Source organism: Macaca thibetana, chromosome 10 (genome assembly GCF_024542745.1).
Source record: "Macaca thibetana thibetana isolate TM-01 chromosome 10, ASM2454274v1, whole genome shotgun sequence".
Classification (NCBI taxonomy): domain Eukaryota; kingdom Metazoa; phylum Chordata; class Mammalia; order Primates; family Cercopithecidae; genus Macaca; species Macaca thibetana.
In genome coordinates this window covers 80405404-80428330 of record NC_065587.1, presented here as the reverse complement: position 1 = coordinate 80428330, position 22927 = coordinate 80405404, and the positions used below count along the sequence as shown (strand labels likewise).

The window sequence follows — 22927 nt, the reverse complement described above, 5'->3', positions numbered from 1 at the left end:
TTTTGTTATATTCTGTCCACACCTGCAGTGCGCTGCTTAGAGAAAGGCAGCTTAATGGAGCAAGAGGAAAAAAAAAGCCCTGGGTGGAAAGAGTCAAAAGGTTCCTCCTGGATGAAGTCGCATTTTCCATTTGATGAGAATCAGCATGAGTAGAAGGCACAGCGGTGTTGTGCCTACTTGGCTGTGGGTTTCTCTTGTTGAATGTTATTGGGGCTATTCCATTTTTTTTTTTTTCCAGTTTCCCTCATGTCACTGACATAGCCTGAGTGTGTGACTAAGAGTGCAGGTGGATGGAAAAAGTGTTTTCTAGCTCCTGGTTTTCCTTCTAAATTCTTCCTGTTTTTTGTTCACATTACACAATAAGGATGTGAACCTTGCAGAAATAATGGAAAAGCATATGAATAAAAGAACGTGTGAGTCCATTCTCAAGAGAAAATCACTGTTAATGCTTTAATTCATTTATTTTATGTTTTCTAGGTATGTAAAAATTCGTATCTTTTTAAATTTTTTACAAAATTGGATTATACTTTACAGGTTTGAATCACTGTTTTCTTTTCAATAATGTCATAGATATTTTAACGTATTATTAGATTCTAATAACAAGATTTTAATAGTGTACAATTTTCATTTTTATCATTATTCCTAATTTCTTGAACCAAGTCTCTATTTATGGATGAAATGTTAAAAAATCAGTATTTCTCCTCTCTCTCCCTTTTTCCTTCTCTCTCTCTCTCTTTTTTGCTGTCTTACATTTCTGAGCTTGGGGGAAAATAAAGACTTTTTCTAAACCCAAAATAAGAGAAAAGCTTAAATCTGGAGAATATTCAAGTGCTAGAAACAGTGCTTGCCCTGGGGATATTTACATATTTCTAATTGTCTTAGTGTAATTTGGCCAATCGCAGACAGAAGAGTGGATAAAACCTGAGACCCCAGCAGGTGAGAAAACAGAGCCAAGCCCCAGGACAGGAAGGCTAAACCCATACAGGAGATGTGGAGGGCACCTGCTGAACTCAGCCTTTGCTCAGGGCCAAGAAAAATAAAACAAAAGCAAACAAACAACATATATATATATATACACACACACACACACACACACACCCCCACACACACACATATGGCAGAGCATATGGAGGGCATCTAGGTACCTGTAATATTCTGTTTCTTGTTTTTGGGGACTGGCTTCACAGATATGCTTAGTTTGTGAAAATTCATTTTCCCTTGCATTGTAATATGTGCAAATTTTTTGCATACATATTTTACTTTCATAAAAAGTAAAAATATTACATTACCTATCTGACTTTTTCACAAACTCATAAGATGAATATTTGTTTTAATTTGGCCCCAGGATGGTAGAGTCTCACATACCTGGGGGAAGAAAATGCAAATTTGTTTTGGAGAAATGTAAATTAAACTCAGAATATTCACAGATAAAGTGCTAAAGGTTAATAAGTGCAAGAAGAAATGAGTCACTAAGGGAGTGAGTCAGTAGAAACAATATATTTCAGAATGAGACCTATAACAACAGTCGATATTGGTATTACTAGGTAGTAAACAGAAAATAAGGATATGTCCAGAGAAATAAGAGTATTGAAAGTGTCACAAGCAATAGAGAATACAAGTTCTTCTTACCAGTAAATGAACCAAATAGTAATTATAGAAATATGAAATACAATTTTAACTTAGAGCATCAACACTTTTATAATATGTAATTTAAAAATGTCTACTAGCAGTATGAAAAAGTAAAAATAAAAGAAATTTATTTTAATAATGTATTTTATTTAACCCAATATATCTAACATATTATTATTTCAACATGTAAACAATATAAAATTATTAATGAGACAATTTACATTTTTTTCTTATAAGTCTGAAATCCCAGATGTATTTTATACTTATGGCACAGTATCAATTTGGAATAGTTGCTTTTAGACAATTCTTTATGCACACACACATACACACACAAGCAGAAACCTACCTTCTTCTGCTATGTACAGATGGCTGGCACTGGTCCAAGTTGGAATAGATAAAGCAACTATTTAGATAGCTTTGTAGCTATATAGTATTAATTTAATAGAACTGATGTGTATAACTTATTGAACCATTTTCCTACTGAGAAGTACTAGTTTTCTTTTTCCTATTTCAAATAAGGCTGCAAGAAACATTACTTATATGAAACCTACATGCACTTGTGTATTTCTAAGGCATACAGTTTCAGATATGAATTTGCTGTGCAATGGAAGGTTTTACAAGCAGATTAGACACAAGTGAAGAGGTACTTAGTGAACTGGAAAAAAGATCTGAAGAAATTACTTAGAATGCAGTGCTGAGAGGCAAAGAAATGGAAAATATGAAAGACAGGTTAAGACACATGAAGGATATAGCTATGTATGTCTAAACAGAGATAAAAAAAAAAAAAAAAAGAAGGGGGAGTAGGAATGTTCATAAAGATAATACCTAACATGTCCCTAGAATCAACTCAAGAAAACAGTCCCAGATTAAAAACTTCAATGAATCTCAAAAAATAAGTAAATAAAAAGAAATTGATCTAGACACATTGTAATGAACTCATAGTACACTGAAGACAGAAGATCTTACAATTAACTATAGAAAAAGGAGACAAGAATCACCTACAAAACAATGATTATTAGACTGACAGCTGGCTTCTTGCAGCAACAGTGTAAGACGGGAGTCAGAGAGCAAGATCTACAGTGTGCTAAGAAAAAATACTATCAATCTATAAAAGTATGACTTGAGAAAGCATGAGTGAGAAATAAAGACAACTGCAGACATAAACTGAGGGAGTTTACAAGCAGCAGACCCTTACTTAGGGCAAATATAAGGAATATACTCAGGTAGAAAGAAAATTCCAGAAGATGTGTCTGAGTAGACAATAAAACAAAAAAAAATTAAAATAATAACCATTTTGGTAAATCTAAACAAAAGTTGAATAGCTATAACAATAATAATATCTAATTTATGAGGTTAAAAAATCAAGAGAGACCTGAATTCTGTAAAATAGAATCTAATTTAGAAGAATGAGTGAGTAAAGGTGTTTTAAAATTTGTGTGTTATACAGGAGAAGAGTTAAGATACTGATCAACTTTAGGCATTTTAAGCTAAGACTGAATGTTAAATTTTTAGACAAATCCCTAAAAGGATAGAAATTAAATGCAGAACTTTCAAGCCAGTAGACATTAAAAACGAATGGAGAAAATAAACCTCAGTTCAAATGGCATTGAGAAAGGGTAAATAAACACATACCAAATGAACAAAAATACAAGTAGGTACAAAATATTCTGAGAAAAATTTAAAAAATGAGTTTATCTTCACCCATAATCAATAAAGGACTAAATTCCCCACTAAAATATTTTTGAAATATTTTCTGTCCATAAAAATGGTTGGGGGAGGAAATGTCTTCTGAAAGACAATCGCCTAAAATAGAGGTCACAGAAAAGTTGAAAACAAAAATATAGAACAAATTACCCATCCAAAAGTAATTAAAAATAAGTTGGTAGGAGTATGTAAATATTAGACAAAATTAACTTAAAGTAAAAAGCATTATAGGACATAAAGAGGATTATTTGTATATTGGCAAAAGTTTTTATTGGCCAGAAAAATATGTTAAAAACGTGTATGCATCTTACAAAGCAGGCCTAAAATAAATAAGCCAAAAAAATTATAAAATGTTATAGAGAAAGCTGAAAAATCTACCAGTCTATTAGAAAATGTTAACATAGCTCTCTAAGGACTTAATAGGTTAGTCAAGCAAAACTAAAGCCAAAGAAGTTTTCAGCAACATAATTAAAAGGTTTCATGTAATAGTTATATGTAAAATGTTACTTCTGGCAACATAGAGAAAATTTATGAAAATTAACGGTATGTTAGGCCAGAAAGTCTTAACTTTAAAAAATGTATAGTCATACATACCATATACTCCAGTGCAATCATTCGAAGAAAAACTTTAAAAGAATTAAATTTAACAGAGTTTATTTCTGCAAAACATGAATCATGAATTGGGCAGCACTTAGCGCCAGAAGAGGCTTAAATAGCTACACCTGGCAGCCTGAGCCAAGTGAGGCTAAATAGGGAAGCATAGTAGAGAAATCATCTGATTGGCTGCAGCTAGGAGTTGGCCTTATTTGTACAAGGTCTCATCAGCTGGCTGCCTGTGACTGGCTAAATCATGGCTGTTTGTGATTGGCTGAAACCAGGCTATTTGTTTTTAAAAAAATACTATTACTAGGTTTTGGTTTGTTTACATGCTAAGTTAGGGTGAAGTTTTTATTTTTAACATAGTGACTCAAAGTACAAAGACTGCCTCAGACTAATGACCACTTGCTTATTTAATTTAACCAATTAAGTTAGAGATTAATAACAATAAAATGCCAAAAAGAAAGAGATGTGGAGGGAGAGGGAAAGGCTGATTTTTCCCATACTGGTACTCTCAAGACTGGCCTTCCAGAAAAGAAACCAGTCTCCTTCAAGCTTCATGGAAATTGGCTCTAGTGTGGCATATAAGGGGTCAATTGACGGCTTAGACTGCAGTCTTCAAATCATGCCAGGGGAGGGACACCTGCTATGCCCCAGCTATAAACAATGAGCTGAAAGGAGAGGGCTGGGGCCAAGATTCTGCCACGTCTTATTTGTGTCGTGTTGGAGCCTCTCATCATATGAGGGGAGAGACTGATGCTTCCCAGTAATGAATCTTAAAAACCCTCAGACCAAGATGTGGGATCCTTCTCCCAGAAACTGACTTTGGGCCAGGTTAGTTTCCCATGTGCTGCCCCAGAGTGTGATGGAGGAACATCTACTACAGACTCCATCCCTGTGAGTTTCTCCAGCAAACACTTTTTCAGCAGGTTTGATGTATGCGCTGCTAAGTCAGCTGCCCTTGTTTGCACTTCATGGAACAAAGGGACTCTCAGACATCGATGGAGGGAGTAGACACTGGCAGAGCCCCTTTGAAAAACAAGTTGGCATTGCAACTCAGGATGTACATCCACAGCATTTGTGTCCTGAACATTCTACATCCAAAGAAAGTGGCTCAGGTACCCTGCAGGCTCCTTGCTGTGGCATGCTATAAGCCAGTGAGGTGGCAGCATGTGGAAAGATGTCATTCCCTGCCTGCAGATGAGCCACCCTGATAGGCAAATGAAGATCTGGGAGGGGCCCCTTTACTGCTGCTCCCATTGACCCCCAGAGAACTGACCTCAGGGCATAAAAGTCACCAAACATCAGCCTCATATAGAGTCTGCATAGAAAACTAAGCAACAATTTTTCCTTTTGACATTTATCTTTACATACCATGGTTTCTAACATTTTTGGGACACAAAGATAAAAAATTAAGGATGTGTCACTATGGTCCATTAGTTCTCTGGAAAATGCAGCATGGCCCTTGGGAACCATGGCAACAAATGACTTACTGATCAGCAAGACTTCTCCATTTTTAGTCATTTGCGTTGCTGTGGTGGCTACACAACCAGTGTTGGGGGTTTGGGAATTCCAGCTTCACATCTTTTATTTTTTCATTTCATTTTCTTTTCTTTTTTTGTTTTTTTCACAATTGACCTGTCAGGTTATGGCTAAGACATAATGGAGATGATGTAGACATAGTACTTCTGACTATATATATAGTATATATATGTATATGTACATATATACATGTATTTGAGATGGAGTCTCACCCTGTCGCCCAGGCTGGAGTGCAGTGGCGTGATCTTGGCTCATTGCCAGCTCCATCTCCCAGGTTCACGCCATTCTCCTGCCTCAGCCTCCTGAGTAGCTGGGACTACAGGTGCCCACCTCCACGCCTGGCTAATATTTTGTGTTTTTAGTAAAGATGGGGTTTCACCGTGTTGGCCAGGATGGTCTCAATCTCCTGACCTTGTAATCCACCCGCCTCGGCCTCCCAAAATGCTGGGATTACAGGCGTGAGCCACCATGCCTGGCCACTTCTATTTTTGAGGAATCCCTTAAAAATTCTTCAGAAGCATAATTTACAAACATGAGCTTTTTAATAACAAAAAAGTCAAACACATAAATATCTAGCTATATATTATAATGTCTTGTTTACTAACTTGTAAAATCAGTAATAAATTTTTATGTTTCTACTTCATAGGTAAATTAGAATTTTATTTTGTTAAAATGGGTGTCTTTTAAATTTATGTTTGTTACTCGGCATAATGTTGTCATAAAATGTATCCTCATCTTGACCTGAAACTTACTTTTCCTTTACAGCGTTTCCCTTTGAGCTATGTACCATCTGGAGAAGTAGAAAAATGTAGCTTTACTCATTATTTACATCCTTGTGAACTAGAATCCCTTCAGAGATGGCATGAAAGTCACACCCGACTTCTAGCCCAAAAAAGTAAGCAGAGCACATGCATATGTTAGATATTAGTCAAATATCAAATTGTTGCACAATCTATTCTCTTTAAATCTTATTGCATGTGCTATTGGTAGGCACATTCTGGCTCTGTTCAGAAGCATCTCCTTTTGCACACACACAGGAGGATTGTACCTCACTCTCCCTTGAAGTTGTCATGGCCATATGACTTGCCTTAGTCAAAGAAATGTCAGTGATGTAATGTGTGTCATTTCTGGGTAAGAGCGTTTAATTGCCAGAATAAGAAGCTGGAATCTTGAGTTAACACCTGTAGGACAGATGGCCTTGATAGTTTCTTGGAGCAATAAGTGTACTTTATGAAAACAAGAAATAAGCTTTTCTTGTGTTAAGTTGCTGAGATTTTTAGAGATCTTTGTTGCTGCAGCCCAACTCAGTCTATCCTGATGAATGCACCATGTAGTTTAATTGAGGGTGAAACACCTCTACAATCGAAGCATTATGTTTTAATGGCTAATTTTATTGACAAATATTTTGTCATCAGAGTTAAAATAAAAGATTTATATCGACAGTTAATCTATTGTTTTTTCAGTAATTTAGTCTCAAAATCTGGGAATTATCTGTGATTCTTCAATCTTGATTCCCACATTGACTGGTTAGCTAAATTCTATCGACATCTGAAATGGAGAGTCGAAACACTGGGAAACAGAGACTGTAGTTCTCTTTCTGTTCTTCAATTTGTCAACAGATATTTTGAACTAGAGACTTAACTTCTATGTGTCTCTGTTTCCACATTTTCTAAATGAAAGAGCTGGGTAGTGATATTTTAAGTTTAATTTTCAGCTGTAATAGTCTATGACTTTTTGAAATGTTTCACAAATGAGGTTTTGGTTTTATTGTGAAGGTATTTTGTTACAATCCTTCATCAGCGCATGTTCTGGGCCCCTGTCTCTTTGGCGCCTACTGCGCAGCTTTCCATCTTATACCTCACTTTAATCTACTCCAAAATCTTTAATTTCCCTCCACTATATAGATCAGTTTTTAAATGCCATTCATAACTGAATTGTTAAAAATGCATCTGTTTTCTTTAACTCTTAGCCAAGCTCAGAAACCATGGTTCTGTGGCCAAAATAATAAACATCCACCATTGCTTCTCTAGCAGGTGCCATGGCAGATATGAGTAGTCAATGACAATACTTTTCCTCTTCGAGTGTGGGACAACTTCAGAGTTATTCTCAACATTGAGCGTTAGGAATTCACTACTTGTCAATCAGAGATTCCAACTTTTACACTGAAATGTTTTTGTTCTTTCTGGCTTGATAAGTTCACTCTAAGTAGTGTTCCAAGTTGCCCACAGTCAAGTTACATGTTTTCTTCTCAACCAACTCAACTTCATAGTCTATTTTGTTTTCAGTAGGAGAGTTTTTTTTATAGCATTATAGTCTTACTTCTGTTTAGTCCCTTCATCTAGAGAGACTCCTATGAAAAAAAGTTATACCCATCCTTTCATTACAAACTCAAATTTCTATTCTACCCATTGCCTTCTCCAGCCACTTCAGCTCTCCTTGTTGCTCCATCTTCTCTACAAATTCTTGGTGGGGCTTCCCCTTTCTCTTCTCTCCTCTTCTCTTTTCTTTCAGATGGAGTCTCGCACTATGGCCCAGACTGGAGTGTAGTGGCACGATCTCGGCTCACTGCAACCTCTGCCTCCCGGGTTCCAGTGATTTTCCTGCCTCAGCCTCCCGAGTAGTAGGGATTACAGGTGCACGCCACCATGCCCAGCTAATTTTGTGTATTTTTAGTAGACACGGAGTTTCACTATGTTGGCTAGGCAGGTCTCGAACTCCTGACCTCATGATTTGCCCGCCTGGGCCTCCCGAAGTGCTGGGATTACAGGGGTGAGCTAGGGCGCCCGGCTGGGGTTTCCCCTTTCTGAATGCCACCCTCTACAACTGTAGCTGCATCTCTAGAATTTATTCACAAAATGTATACATATTGACAAATAGTTACTATCAATTTAGGTACCAGTTAAAAATGAACAAATATTTTATTAATCACAGCGACTTCATTTATTGGAAATGTGGGAGAATCCATACACATAGAACATTTTTTCTGTCTACTGACACTACATGGTGTATATAAGGAAACTCACCTTGAAAGAAGTTTGTGATAAGCCACTCATCCATGACCACAATGAGAAGACGCTATCTTAGTGAGTTAATGATGTTTTTCTTTTCTACTGGATTATGTTTCTTTAGGATAGGAACCATGTCTTACTTTTTTTTTTTTTCTGTAGCAGAATACCTTTGCCAGCCTCCTGATATCATCCCCACCTACAAACTCAGGGATGAAGAGGCAGACATAGAAAAAGAAATACTTGTTTTCCTAAAGTGCTGCTGCTAGCATACAGTTTAGAAATGCTGAGCTATGTACCAAATACCTAATAAATATGGAGAATGGAAAACCAAGAATTATGTTCTATCTCAATGTGTCTCAAAGTGAGGTTTTTGGACTAGTGCCCGCCTGTGATGAGAAAAGTACAGGAGTTGCAAGCGAGCAGTTGAAAACTTTTATAGCAATTTTTCTGTTATGCTTTTTTGTAATCGTGTTCATTGCAATGTAATTTCTGTGACTCTTTAAACAAATAATAAAAACCTGGGCCTGTCTTTTGTATGCCTTTGCTTATTTTTTTATTTCATGTTCTATTAATCATTTTTATTTTATTTTTACAAAGGTATCCATCCTTAACAGATTGGAAATTTAAAATACAACGAATTGGTTCTTCACTATAAAGCATTTGAGAATTATTGCTCTACATATCTATTTATCTACTTCTAGACTTATTTTTTTCTGTATCTTTTTCCTATGTAGTTAGGGTTCTAATAAGAATTCAAATCCATATATTGACTCTTTATGAAAACAAGAAATCTTATATCTTGCAGATTTCTCTTACAGATAATATCAGTCCAATAATTATGCAACAGTTGTTCAGCTTTTAAGTCATGGAACTGAAACAATCTCACCTTTCATCCTCAGAGTGTGCCACAATAGTTAGAAACATGAAGAAAACCGGGCATGTGAATAAAGAATTGATTGTTCACCTGCATTTTTGAATTCTCTGCATTTAGCTAGTTCTAACTTTATACATAGTGTTCAACATGAATTCTTGTCCAAGAAAAATGAAGGATAACTGTTATATCCTAGGAACAGATAATATATCGTGCTCAGAAATAAGTTTCCATCCGCAAATGCTGGCATTTTGAGGTTACCAGCTGTATTCAGGATATAGGAGATACAGAGCACATTGCAGGAATATAATTTTATTGCAGTGGAGGTCATGTGGGGATTAATTCACCTACATTTTTATTTAAATTATATTCACAAGTAATGCCATTTTGAATAAAGTTATATCATTAAAAGTGTCAGACACTTTAGACTCCGTTTCCACATGCCCTATTATATGAAGACCTGCAACTTGAAATTCTCTCCAGATTAATCTGAGAGGAAAATATAGGCTCTCATTCTGAATACATCCCAGAAGGGATTAAGTGACCTGATTTCAAGAAAAAAATGGAACAGACTATGCAATGACTAATTTGCCTCTTGGTAAAATAAAAGTGACAAACAACAATTTTATTCATAATAGAAGTTTCCCCCAAAGCAGACTTTTCTGCTAACTTTGGCATATTCTATTTGCAAAATATTTTTAATGTACCTCATGTCATATGGCTCTGTTTGTGAATTCAGGTTTTCTCCTTGCAGGAGCATAACATCCAACATCTATTTTAATATAAAATTAAAGATTTGTTGAAGGCGTAAGAAGCATATCATACCAAACACATGATTATATTGGAAAGTAGGCACTCTGAATCTTTTTCACCCTCCAGGAAAAATATCATATTTACATAGTCAATATTATCAACAGATTTGTATTTAATATGCAATCTATATGTTTTATTGAACATGCTATGATTTGATAATGAAATAAAAATAATGATGACCTCTTTCCCACTGAAATAAAATTCTTGGTATATAGAACGGCCTGTTTAGAAAACTTACTAATTGAAAAACAAAAATTTCCCAGTGTTGTCTTTTCTGCATAGCCCCCTCATCTGGGATAGCTTAAATTTATAAATGCAAAATGTTGGGTGCTTGATGATTTGATGATTTAGTTTCAGTATAATAAGTCAAATGTGGTATTAGTTCATATTTAATAGCATTTTTGAAAAGAACTTTTAATCTTTTGATCCACAAAAGGATCTTCACTCCCAAAATTTTATCCCTGATGAAGACATTTTGTATCATTACTTGTAAGTGAGAACTTTGAATCTTATCATCATTTTTTAAATTCAGAGACATCTTTCAAGAAACAGAGAAGGGAACACACAAACATGAAAAAGAATAGACCAAAATAGGGCCTTTAGCTCATATCTTCATCTCGAATATTATTTCTGAGTATGTGGAGAATCTGTCTCATCCTTCTGGTACTGGTATTGAGAGTGAGGTAACAACAGCTGACAGCCTCACTAAAATCTGGATTTATTATGATGTGAAGTTTTCAAGTCTTCATGAATTTTTCCTAATCACACTATTAAATGTTTTAAAAGTGGTAGTGATTAAAGACTGAATTTAAGCTGTACCTAATGACCTGTCAGTCAGTAGCTTTGATGTATCTCAAGACCAAGCAGGAATTTCTAATATGGCATATGATGTCATGTAGAAATGAGATGCCAAACTATAAGACAGAAAGGCTGACAGACTGGAGCGGTAATCCAAACTCATCAGCCTTTTACTTACACCGGCTTGACATAGTTAGTGAAATGCTTTGAAAGCGACTCCTAGGAGAAGGTAAATTCTGAGTGGAACAATGAGATTTCAGTAGCATGGAGAAACTGATGCGGTGGCTGAAATTCACTGAATGTGAAGTCTCATTCGTCCAACGCTCCTTAGACTTACTGTGAGAGGAGGTCGCTGCTGGAGAGACATTGTCGCATGTGTGGTTGAGCCTGGAGAAATATGTATGTTTCCAGGCTGCACACTGATATGCAAACATGAACTTAAATATCTTACATGAAAACTTTAAAAAATCATAGCATTTTTTCGTGTGTCTGTTGGCTGTATAAATGTCTTCTTTTGAGAAATGTCTCTTCATATCCTTTGCCCACTTTTTGATGGGGTTGTTTGTTTTTGAAAAAATGCTCATCATCATTGGCCATCAGAGAAATGCAAATCAAAACCACAATGAGATACCATCTCACACCAGTTAGAATGGCGATCATTAAAAGTCAGGTAACAGCAGGTGCTGGAGAGGATGTGGAGAAATAGGAACACTTTTACATTGTTAGTGGGACTGTAAACTAGTTCACCCATTGTGGAAAACAGTGTGGTGATTCCTCAAGGATCTAGAACCAGAAATACCATTTGACCCAGCTATCCCATTACTGGGTATATACCCAAAGGATTATAAACCATGCTGCTATAAAGACACATGCACACATATGTCTATTGCGGCACTATTCACAATAACGAAGACTTGGAATCAACCCAAATGTCCATCAGTGACAGACTGGATTAAGAAAATGTGGCACATATACACAATGGAATACTATGCAGCCATGAAAAAGGATGAGTTTGTGTCCTTTGTAGGGACATGGATGCAGCTGGAAACCATCATTCTCAGCAAACTATCGCAAGAACAGAAAACCAAACACTGCCATGTTCTCACTCATAGGTGGGAATTGAATGATGAGATCACTTGGACACAGGAAGGGGAACATCACACATCCGGGCCTATTGTGAGGAGGTGGAGTGGGGAGAGAGAGCATTAGGAGATATATCTAATGTAAATGACGAGTTAATGAGTGCAGCACACCAACATGGCGCATGTATACATATGTAATAAACCTGCACGTTGTGCACATGTACCCTAGAACTTAAAGTATAATAATTAAAAAAAATAGCAATTCATGTATAGATGTGAAACCATAAGAAGGGTTTTCTCTCTTGTTGCTTACTTCACATTATGATATCTTTACCTGGACTTTCTACAGCCCCACCCTCCCCGCTCTTCTGGAATAGTATATATATCATGATAAAATGTGTGGGCGTATCCTAAAGAATAATCACCCAAAATACATTCTTTTGTTGTCTTTTAGGGGTAATTGTTTAAATGGAAGAGTGGATTTTTTTCTTAAATAAAGTGAATGTCTCTCATCTTTTTCTCTTTTTTCCTTCAGTTATTGGGGAGCAACTCCATGAAATTAATAGTTAAACCTGAGTCATTTCATCTTCCATTTTAGGACTTTGATACCAAACATGTATTTTGGCCCCATCTTTCCTGAAACAGATTTAACAGACTATACGCTAAAATCTTTAGATAGATGAGAAAAGAGTTGAAGAGCTAGAGCACTCCATTTTTGAGTCACCAGTTTGTAAGGCTAAAGTAGCAACAAGGAAACCATTAAGAAAGTACATGCTTCTTTCCCTTGGATGAGACCCACTCAGACATCTCAAATGCATAGTAGATGTTCCTTATGCATTCGGATTAAGGATCAAATCCAGGAAAATTTATGCAGTAGGCAACTTTTTTTTTGTCTTCAATATATTTCCCTTCCCTTTTTGTAGATTCTACTCCCATTTCCTTCTGAAATTCAGCAGCCACGAGCATTCCTTTCCTCCTCTCTTCCTTCCCTCATGCAAATCCCTAAACATTAATTCAAAAAATCTGCTTACAAATCTATTTCACTCTCATACTCCAGGGAGGGTATGGATATTTACTTAGAAGTATTTGTAGGAACAGTAATTGTTTAAGACGTATCAAAATCAAAAGTAAAGAAGAGACTGTGAAATTTACGCATCCACCACTGGGGGAGAAATGTTAGCTGGATTGACATCAACAGGATTTTGCATACCACGTCTTTAGTTGAGTCAGTTACCTCTTTTATTTTTGAGTGAGACTTTTTCTGCCAGACATTATTACTAGCACTGGATAAAAGAAATGACCGAGTCTACTCTGCTTCAGAAAATAGTATAAATTATCCACAATGAGTGTGTTCATCAGCTTTCTTTTTTTCACTAAGCAAAGAAGGAAGAAAGGGAGTGCAGGAATTAAATGTTGTTGAGTTCCTACTCTGTGCAAAGCCTCTTACACATAGTAGGTCACTTAAGCCTCCTTAAAGCTTTATAAAAAAAAGAATTACTCTCTTTGCTCTTTTTTTTTTTTTAACAACAATCATCATTTGTTGAGCTTCCCCTGGATGACAGCCAATTGTCTACTTATTGCTTATTTAATTCTCACATCAACTCCGTGAAATAGGTGTTATTAGTACCCCAGTTTTTCAAATGAGAAAACTCAGACTCGGAGCAGTTAACTTGCAGAGCTATAATTACAGAGTTGAGATTATGGACACATTTGCATTTTTCATAGGATTAAAAAAAGCGAATGATTGTGTAGATGTAAAGTGATTAAGTTTGAAAATGAACTTAGATTTGCATCGACCCCAAGCCATAGAAATGCTATTTTGGTTATGTTGAGTATGAGAGCATGTGTGTGTGTGTGTGTGTGTGTGTATCTGTGAGTTTGTGGGTGTGATTGAAATATATATTTCATTTTTAAAATTTTTTTCTGACATTCTAAATCTTAGCTCTTTCCTCTGAACTAATGAAAGATTCATTTAAAAATAGAGAAACAGGGAGGCCAAGGCAGGCAGATTATGAGGTCAGGAGATCGAGACCATCATGACCAACATGGTGAAACCAAAAGTCTATTAAAAATACTAAAATTAGTGGGGCATGGTGGTGTGTACCTGTAGTCCCAGCTACTCGGGAGGCTGAGGCAAGAGAATTGCTTGAACCCGGAAGGTGGAGGTTGCTTTGAGCTGAGATTACACCACTGCACTCCAGCCTGGGCAGCAGAGCAAGATTCCATCTCAATAAAAAAAAAGAAAAGAAAAGAAAAAGAAAATAGAGAAACAAAAAGACAAAGGACAAAAAAAAGGAAGAAAAGGAAGCATGGGAGAAAGGATTTCTACAATCAAAATGAGAAAACCATTAGAATGTAAGATGAACAAAACATAAACACATTATATGAAGAATGACACCTATCTATAGCTGATTAATTGCTTGTTATCATATTAAATTTGATAGATTTTCACATGTAAGACCTCCAAAAATCCTATTAAGTAGATCTTATTATCCCTGTTTTACACATGAAAATAATATGATACAAAGATGTTAAATAATTCATCTGAGATAAAACTTCCTGTAAGATTAGAATGTGCTACTTTCTAAAACTATTTGATATCATTTCTTCCAACCTTTCCTCCTAGGCTCAGATATCAATCCTCTCTTCTAAGGAAGGAAAGCAATGCCAAGAAAGAAGACTGCTGGTCTAGATTCTGACTAGTTCAGATAATATCATTTACCTTTTTGACCAGCTGGGGAGGAGGAGAGGCCCTGGCCTTCCTTAGAGACAGATGACAGCTCAGAGACCCTAGACTGCCAAAGGGACAGCAGGAAAAGCTCAAAATTTACTGCCCTGCCAGCCCAGCACCACTCAAAGCAGAGGTAGCCAGATCATCTTAATGTTATCCATTGATAGAAAGATAAGCAGATAGAAATTTAAAATATTTAGGATATAAGGTACCATAACACAATATTAATTTCAGAAAGTAAAATTAAATGTTGGTTTGTTTTCAGGTTTATAAGGGATATCCAGTATTAAATTGTTGATAAATACACTTCTTAGCATGAGCCTCCAAAGAGTCCTTCTCAAATTGGATATTTTTAGTTATTCTGGATACAGACATTGATCCCTTTAAGAGTGTGGGATAATAACTGTATCTTGTTAATAGGAGATCCAATGTGGAAATAAAAGCTTCTTAAAGAATGACTAATAATACAAATATGGAAAAATATGTTAAGAAAATGTAAATCAACAACAAGCAAGAGAAACAATATTAATAATAAAGAAAAAATTTAAAGTGAAAATTTTAAAGTGAAAATTTATTAAGATCAAAGGAATCTGATACAATCATTATATGAATCATTATGTGAATCATTATATGAATCAATTATAATGAATCATTGAGAAAAGACATCTTTCCCAATAAGAATATGCTGGTCTAATACAGGTTAAAAATATATAAAGCAAAAATATTACAACTGTAAGAAAATAACAAAAAAATTTAGTGATTTTCATATACTAGTCAATTTTTTCTCAGATCAGTTAAATAATAATAATTATGAATAGAGGATTTGAATACATGTACCTATATATTTAATTAATAGTTAATAAGCTTTTTCTCTCTAAAGCTAAGAATATATATTTTTTACAAACATATATTACATTGGTTTTAAGAAAGTAGTTGGAAAAAATTCAATAAATTTCAAAAGCAGAAATTTTAAAAAACATATTTTATAATCAGATTGAAGTAAAACTACAAATTTCCACAAAAGGTAGGCATATAAACATGAAAATCAACAATATATTTCAAATCACAAAAATAAAAATTATATAACTAACTAGAAAATGAGGATGAGAAAACTGCCTGCTGAAATTAGTGTTGTGTAATCAAAGATGTGCTCAAAGGCAATTCTATGACTGTCTTCTTCTAAATAAAGAAGGCATTCAATGTAGAAAATTATTTAAAAATTTTCTTAAAATAGTAGAAGCATGAAATAATAAAGTCAGAAACAGAAATTTTAAAAGGGCTAAAATGGAAGAATATATTCAACAGCTAACTCTTGAAAAACATGATATACTGTATGTGAAAAATTTAACCAATATTTATAATGAGAAATGATCTACTTGAAAAGATGAGAATACTTTAAAATAATAGCAGAATAACAAGTAGAGTTTCAAAATAAATTATAATAATAAGCAATATTTAGCTAATTAACTTGATAATCTAAATGACAAATATGATTGTCTAGGCAATTATAACTGACCAAAACGCTATCAGGAGAGGTTGAAATCCTGAAAAGATCAATTCACAGAATGAATTGAATACAACAATACAGTGTTCATATTGAAACTTTCAGAGAAAAAGTAGGGCAATAGTCCCTTAGAGTTTATTCACTGAACACATTTCTGATTCTAAAATGTTATTAAACACACACACATATGATAGTAACACTAAGTTTTAAAATAATGGTGAAAAATATCTACTTAAAATGCTAGTGATTCAAATGTAAGAAAATACAATAATGATAATACAAATTGACCAAATAGAGTTGATTCCAGGAATGTAAACAATTTTCAATATGAAGAAACTGATTAATATAATCCTCCCGTGCAGTGATACAAAGAAGACAAAATTATATGGTTATTTTACTGTTTAACAACATTCATTTGATAAATTTCAGCATAATGCCTCGATAAAATAAAAAATTTTAAAAGTAAACTCTATAGGCTAGGATTAGAAGGATACTCCTTTAAAATTAATTTTAAACACTGGTATCAAACCAAGGATGTTGACATTCATTCTTCTTAATGGTAAAGCACGAGGAGTACCCCCTGTAGAATTAGAAAATTGACAAATTATATGGATTCCTCTTATTGCTGCCATAATTTACCTTTGTAAATAGACATTTCAACCAGTACAATTAAAATAGCAATTATAAATCATTAATGAATCATTGGTAAAAAGGAAATCCAATATTTATTGTTTCTAGATTATCTGATTGTTCATCTGAGAAATTCAGGAACACTGACGAATAAACTGTTAAACTTGTCAAAGAGCTCAGTAATTTTTATAGGTACAAAATCAATGGATCAAAATCCATTGTTTTCTTGTACAGCAAAAGTAACTAGTTAGCAAACAAAATGAGAAGAAAAAAATTTCCTTCACAGTATCAATAAAAATGAAAACTACCTAGACATAAAGAAGAAATAAGTTCTTTTTTAAAAAATGAAAAACATAATACTTAAGACATACAGCAAAGGAGAATTGAATAAATGGAAGCATGTACCAGGTTTTATAAGAAAAGACAATATAAAGTTTATAATTCCTCCCAAAATACTTCTAAAAGATAGTGCGATTACAAAATAATACCAAAACAGATTAAAACGTGATATAAAAATTCTAAAATTTATTTGTGATAATGAAAAGATATTAATTCCAAAAATATTTTGGAAAAGCTGAATAATTAATGTACTTAGCCAAGTAGTCAAAATAAAGCAAAAAAAAAAAAAAAATTAAACGATGTGGTACTGGTTTCAGGAATACATAGACCAAATTAGTGAAGTAGAATAAAAAATCTAGAATAGACTTCAAAACTGAAACTGTGAAAGAATCAAGTAATCTTCTATAGATTTAGACTCATTCATTAAAGTATTCATATATTTGAATATGAAATCAAAGTCTATATTCAAATGAAATGCTGCCATGTTATCTTTTGTTATCCTTTTTGCATTTATTTCTACAGAGACACACATACAAATCATCATCATCACTTAATTATTATAGTTATCATTATTGCTAACCTTTATGTAATGCTTTTGTTGTGTCAGAAACTATTCTAAGCACATTCCATGTATTTCATGATTTAATTGACCTAGCAACCTTATGAAGTTGGGACTATTATTTGCTACAATTTACAGAAAAAAAACACTAAGATTTAGAAAGCCTCAGTAAATTGCCTACAGGGATTGTGAGGCTAAAATGAAAATACAGGAAATCTAGCAGGGCCAGGTTCTGAAGAATTAAACTGTAATTTCACATGTACAATCAGGTTTATATTTTATAAGTATTTCTAAGTAGAGATGCAAAGTCTTGATGTAGATGCACTAAAATTTTAATATCAATTTTCTTCTGATAGTGGGAATTTTATTTTCCTCTTTATATGCAAATGTTTAAAAATATGCAGTAAAAATTTCTTTTGTAATCATGGAAAAGTACTTTTAAAAAGGTGACCTCAGCCTGGTGATTTCTCTTTAGTGAAGAGTTCAGACAAGTCTACCAAATTGCACCATTTGCCTCATCAACTCTCTAGCCCAAGATATTAATGCTCATTTATTTTCACAGTGGCTCCCAGAGAAGCTGCTGCTATCAATTGGCATCACGATCATCATCAATACCATAGCTTGAGTTCTCAAAATGTCCCTTCTCTGACAATTGCTTTATGCATATTATATCCAGTACTCTTTTTGTTGTTGTTCTCATTTTACAGAGGATGAACTGAAGCTTGAAGTGATCATAGGACTTCCTCAAGGTGACACAGCCCAAACTTGGAATAGACTAAGTCACACACAGGTCTGCCCAGCTCTGCAGAATCTGCTTCTATTCTTCTTTGATATGTCTCACAGAAGTTTCCAACCGGGATCAGATGGAAATCTCAGGTACTTGAACTAGTGTTTTAATACTTGGTTGATCGTCATTAAATTTGAGTGCACATGTAATTACCTCAATTGAGTACATAAAAATACTAAGAATCAAATTTTTTTTTTTTTTTTTTGAGACAGAATCTCACTCTGTCACCCAAGCTGGAGTGCAGGGGCATGATCTCAGCTCACTGCAACCTCTGTCTCCTGGGTTCAAGCGACTCTTCTGCCTCAGTCTTCCAAGCAACTGGGACTACAGGCGTGTGCCACCACACCTGGCTAATTTTTGTATTTTTAGCAGAGACATGGTTTCACCATATTGGCCAGGCTGGTCTCGAACTCCCGACCTCGTGATCCACCTGTCTTGGCCTCCCAAAGTGCTGGGATTACAGGCATGAGCCACCATGCCCAGCCAAGAATCAGGCATTTTTTGTTATGTGAAATCTTAAGTCTCTCCTTGGTAGCTGAGAATCTTCCATTCTTCTTCAGATAATCATAGAAAAATGGCATTGTTCCCCAAAATCCTGATCAAATGCAGACACCCAGTTGCCTCTACCAAGTACAAAGAATCTCCCACATACCAAGAACCAATGCTTTCATTTGTTGAATATCTACTATGTTTTAGACACTATGCTAGCCATGGAGAATAGAATTGTGTTTTATTAGAGCAATGCTTGCCTCTACAAAAAATTCCCGAATAGTTTGAGTAAATGTCCTTCTGTTTGTGACTCAGACTTTTTCTGCCTTGTGGTAACCCTGTCTTCAAAACATGACTTCCAAGGTCTTTATCCTTTTTTATGTTCCAGTCAGTTTAAGAAAAAATAATATGGAGCATTACACATGCAAATTTCATATGGGCCTGTTCTTGAAGTGGTCCACATTCCCTCTGTTCACATTCCATTGGTCATATCCCTGGCATATGGCCATACATAACTAAAAAGGAGGCTGGGAAATGTTAGCTAATTAGGTGCCCAGAGTTAATGAAACAGCCTTTCTTCCTGCTTATTTGCCATTTACAATATAGTTGGGGAGATGGGCATTACCAAATAATACATAAAACCAATGGGCAATTTCAACTGTAGAGGTCATCATTAAGGAGAAAAATGTAGCGCCAAAGAAAGCTTACTATTTATAGTTCATTTTGATCTAATTGGAGAAATCAGGAAGTATTCTCTGAGGGAGTAAGACTTGGACCTTAAGGATGAGTAGGTGAAGAAAGAAATGGGGACTTCAAAGAACTTTTGAAGGAGAGTTCTTGGGAAGCAGGTGGAAGAGGGAGATGCCATGCTGGCAGAGGCTGGGGGAGCCCTCCCCTGTCAGACCATTTAGGAGTCCGGACCCTATTCCATGGACAATACAAAGTACAGAAGAGTTTTAAGCAGAGAGCTAACTAGGTCAGACTTACATCTTGGAAAACCAAATCACTCTGGCTGCATTGTGAAAATGTGCGGGAGTTGTGGGGGAAATCAACGTGGGGAAGCCTTTTGGAAAGCTACAGTAGAGTGACAATGACTGAGACAAAGGTGCTAGATGGAAATTCAATAAACTTGGAGAGAGAGCTAGGCGTTTGCTGTGTATCTGTTGGATTCTTTTGCTGGATGGTTTGCATACCAATAGCTTCAGTGATTATTAATGAACTTTAAAACTGGGCAAAGTTCACTTTGGGAGGCCGAGATGGGCGGATCACAAGGTCAGGAGATCGAGACCATCGTGGCTAACACGGTGAAACCCCGTCTCTACAAAAAATACAAAAAACTAGCCGGGCGAGCGCCTGTAGTCCCAGCTACCCGGGAGACTGAGGCAGGAGAATGGCGTAAACCCGGGAGGCGGAGCTTGCAGTGAGCTGAGATCCGGCCACTGCGCTTCACTCTGGGCGACAGAGGGAGACTCTGTCTCAAAAAAAGAAAAAAAGAAAGAAAGAAAAAAAAAAAACTGGGCAAAGTTGTTGGGCAGCTAACGGCTAGCTTAGATAGCCTTGAGCCAGACTTACACAAACTGAAGCAGAGACATGAGTGGCCCAATAGCCGATTTCCTTTCTCTGTCAACATTTTCTCACTTTGATTTCACTCTTCCATTTGACCTCAGGGAGGGAGGAAGTGGATCTGTAAAACTAACCTGTGCCATGATGTATTATGTTTTCCTATGGGCATTTGCATTTTAAAAGAGGAATTTAAGGAAGAAGTGTACCTATCCAAAGAGATTAACCAACAGAAATAAAGCAATGGTGCTTTGAATATTTGGGGAAAGGTGGCCTTCATATTATGCAACATAGATATCACTTTCAGTGTATTTAATAAGAACATTGATTCTAGTTCTACTTGAAACCTCCTAAGTCTTCGGTGGGGAAAGTTCCTTAAGGCAACCAAGCCCTGGACCAAAAGTTTCTTTCCCATAACTAGGACACTTGCCCATTCTGAAGCTTCAGTCTACCCTTTTACAACTTGACAACACTAGGTATAATTAAGAAACAAAGGTATATTTCATTTCTTGCTGAAAATAAACATATGCTTCTGTTTTGAAATATTTTTATGTACACAAAAATTCAAAAAACACAAAAATACATATTCTATTTTTGTACGTGTGTGTACACTTAAGGAAGCCACAAACCACTCATGAAAGGTTTATTTATGGATGCCCTTCCACTATGGCTAACAATTTGCTGTTCTATTTGAAGCAAATTATAGGAAATGATGCTCTTTTTTCTTTCTTCTAGCCCTCTCTTCTGCAGATAAAATAAGGGAGCAGAACTTGTAAGGTGGCACCTGATTCATCCCTAGGAGGCTGCACCTGTGTCTATGTATGTGGTGTGTGTCTATGTCACTCAGCACCCTCACTCATCCGTCTCACCAGACCAGTCCCCAAGAAACCCACATTTGCTTTTGAGCTGAAGTCAAGGATCAACAAACACAGTTCCTCTAGCTAGAAGTGGGGGAAAGAAATAGAATTTTGTTGCTGGCAGCTCCATCTCTTTGGCAGAAAACCGCCATGTGCACCTGTTCAACTAGATCTCAAGTGATTTTTAGCTTCCCAGCATTTGGCTGACATAAAGAGTGTAGAGTGATTCTTCATTTATTTTACAACTCAGTGAGCACCAAATTAAGTTTAATAGCCATGATAAACACACACATTCACACATACCTCCCCATCCCCAATTTAAAAAAGAGTTATTACATTCTGGCTAATAAACACTTCACACAGCTCCTTTTATTTTTGTTTTTTAACACCATGAAACTATTTTAGGTTATTTAATTATGGTTTAATCATAAGATTTAGAACTTTTTTTTCAAGGAACATTGTAATACTTCATTTGCAGCCTGTGAGTGTTGCTGATATTTTTATTTAGAAGAAGAGTAACTGGGGATGTTCAATAATATTTAGTGTAGAGTGTATGCAACGTGTAAAAGGTGCCACATATTCTTTTTTAAATTTTATTTTAAGTTCTGGGGTACATATGCAGGATGTACAGGTTTGTTACATGGGTAAACGTGTGCCATGGTGGTTTGCTGCACCTGTCAACATGTCACTGAGGTGTTAAGCCCAGCCTGCATTAGTTATTTTTCCTAATGTACTCCTTCCTTTTCCCCCACCCCTGACAGGTCCCAGGTCCCAGTGCTATTCCTCTCCATGTGTCCATGTGTTCTCATTGTTCAGCTCCCACTTATAAGTGAGAACATGCAATGTTTGGTTTTCTGTTCCTGAGTTTGTTTGCTGAAGATAATGGCTTCCAGCTCCATCCATGTCCCTGCAAAGGACATAATTTTGTTACTTTTTATGGCTGCATAGTATTCCATGGTATATATGTACCATATTTTCTTTATCCAGTCTATCATTGATGGGCATTTGGGTTGATTCCATGTCTTTGTTATTGTGAATAGTGCTGCAATGAACATACGCATGCATGTATCTTTATAACAGAATGATATATATTCCTTTGGGTATATACCCAGTAATGGAATTGCTGGGTCAAATGGTATTTCTGGTTCTAGGTATTTGAAGAATCACCACACTGTCTTCCACAATGGTTGAAGTAACCACCAATGGTGTAAAAGTTTTCCTATTTCCCTGCAACCTTGCCAGCATCTGTGGTTTTTTGACTTTTTAGTAATCGCCATTCTGACTGGAATGATATGGTATCTCATTGTGGTTTTCATTTGCATTTCTCTAATTATCAGTGATATTGAGCTTTTTATCATATGTCTGTTGGCCGCATGTGTGTCTTCTTTTGAGAAATTTCTGTTCATGTTTTTTGTCCACTTTTTAAT

At 35.6% G+C, this 22927-nt stretch overlaps 1 protein-coding gene across 1 annotated transcript in view; it reads left to right on the top strand.

The window, feature by feature from the left end:
• Positions 1-4864: 4864 nt before the first annotated feature.
• Positions 4865-22927, top strand: part of LOC126964129 (syncytin-1-like) — a 50690-nt gene continuing 32627 nt past the window's right edge. Inside the window, 2 exon segments of the mRNA XM_050806943.1 lie at positions 4865-5048; positions 18515-18683. Coding sequence (XP_050662900.1) covers positions 4865-5048; positions 18515-18683 — 353 coding nt within the window.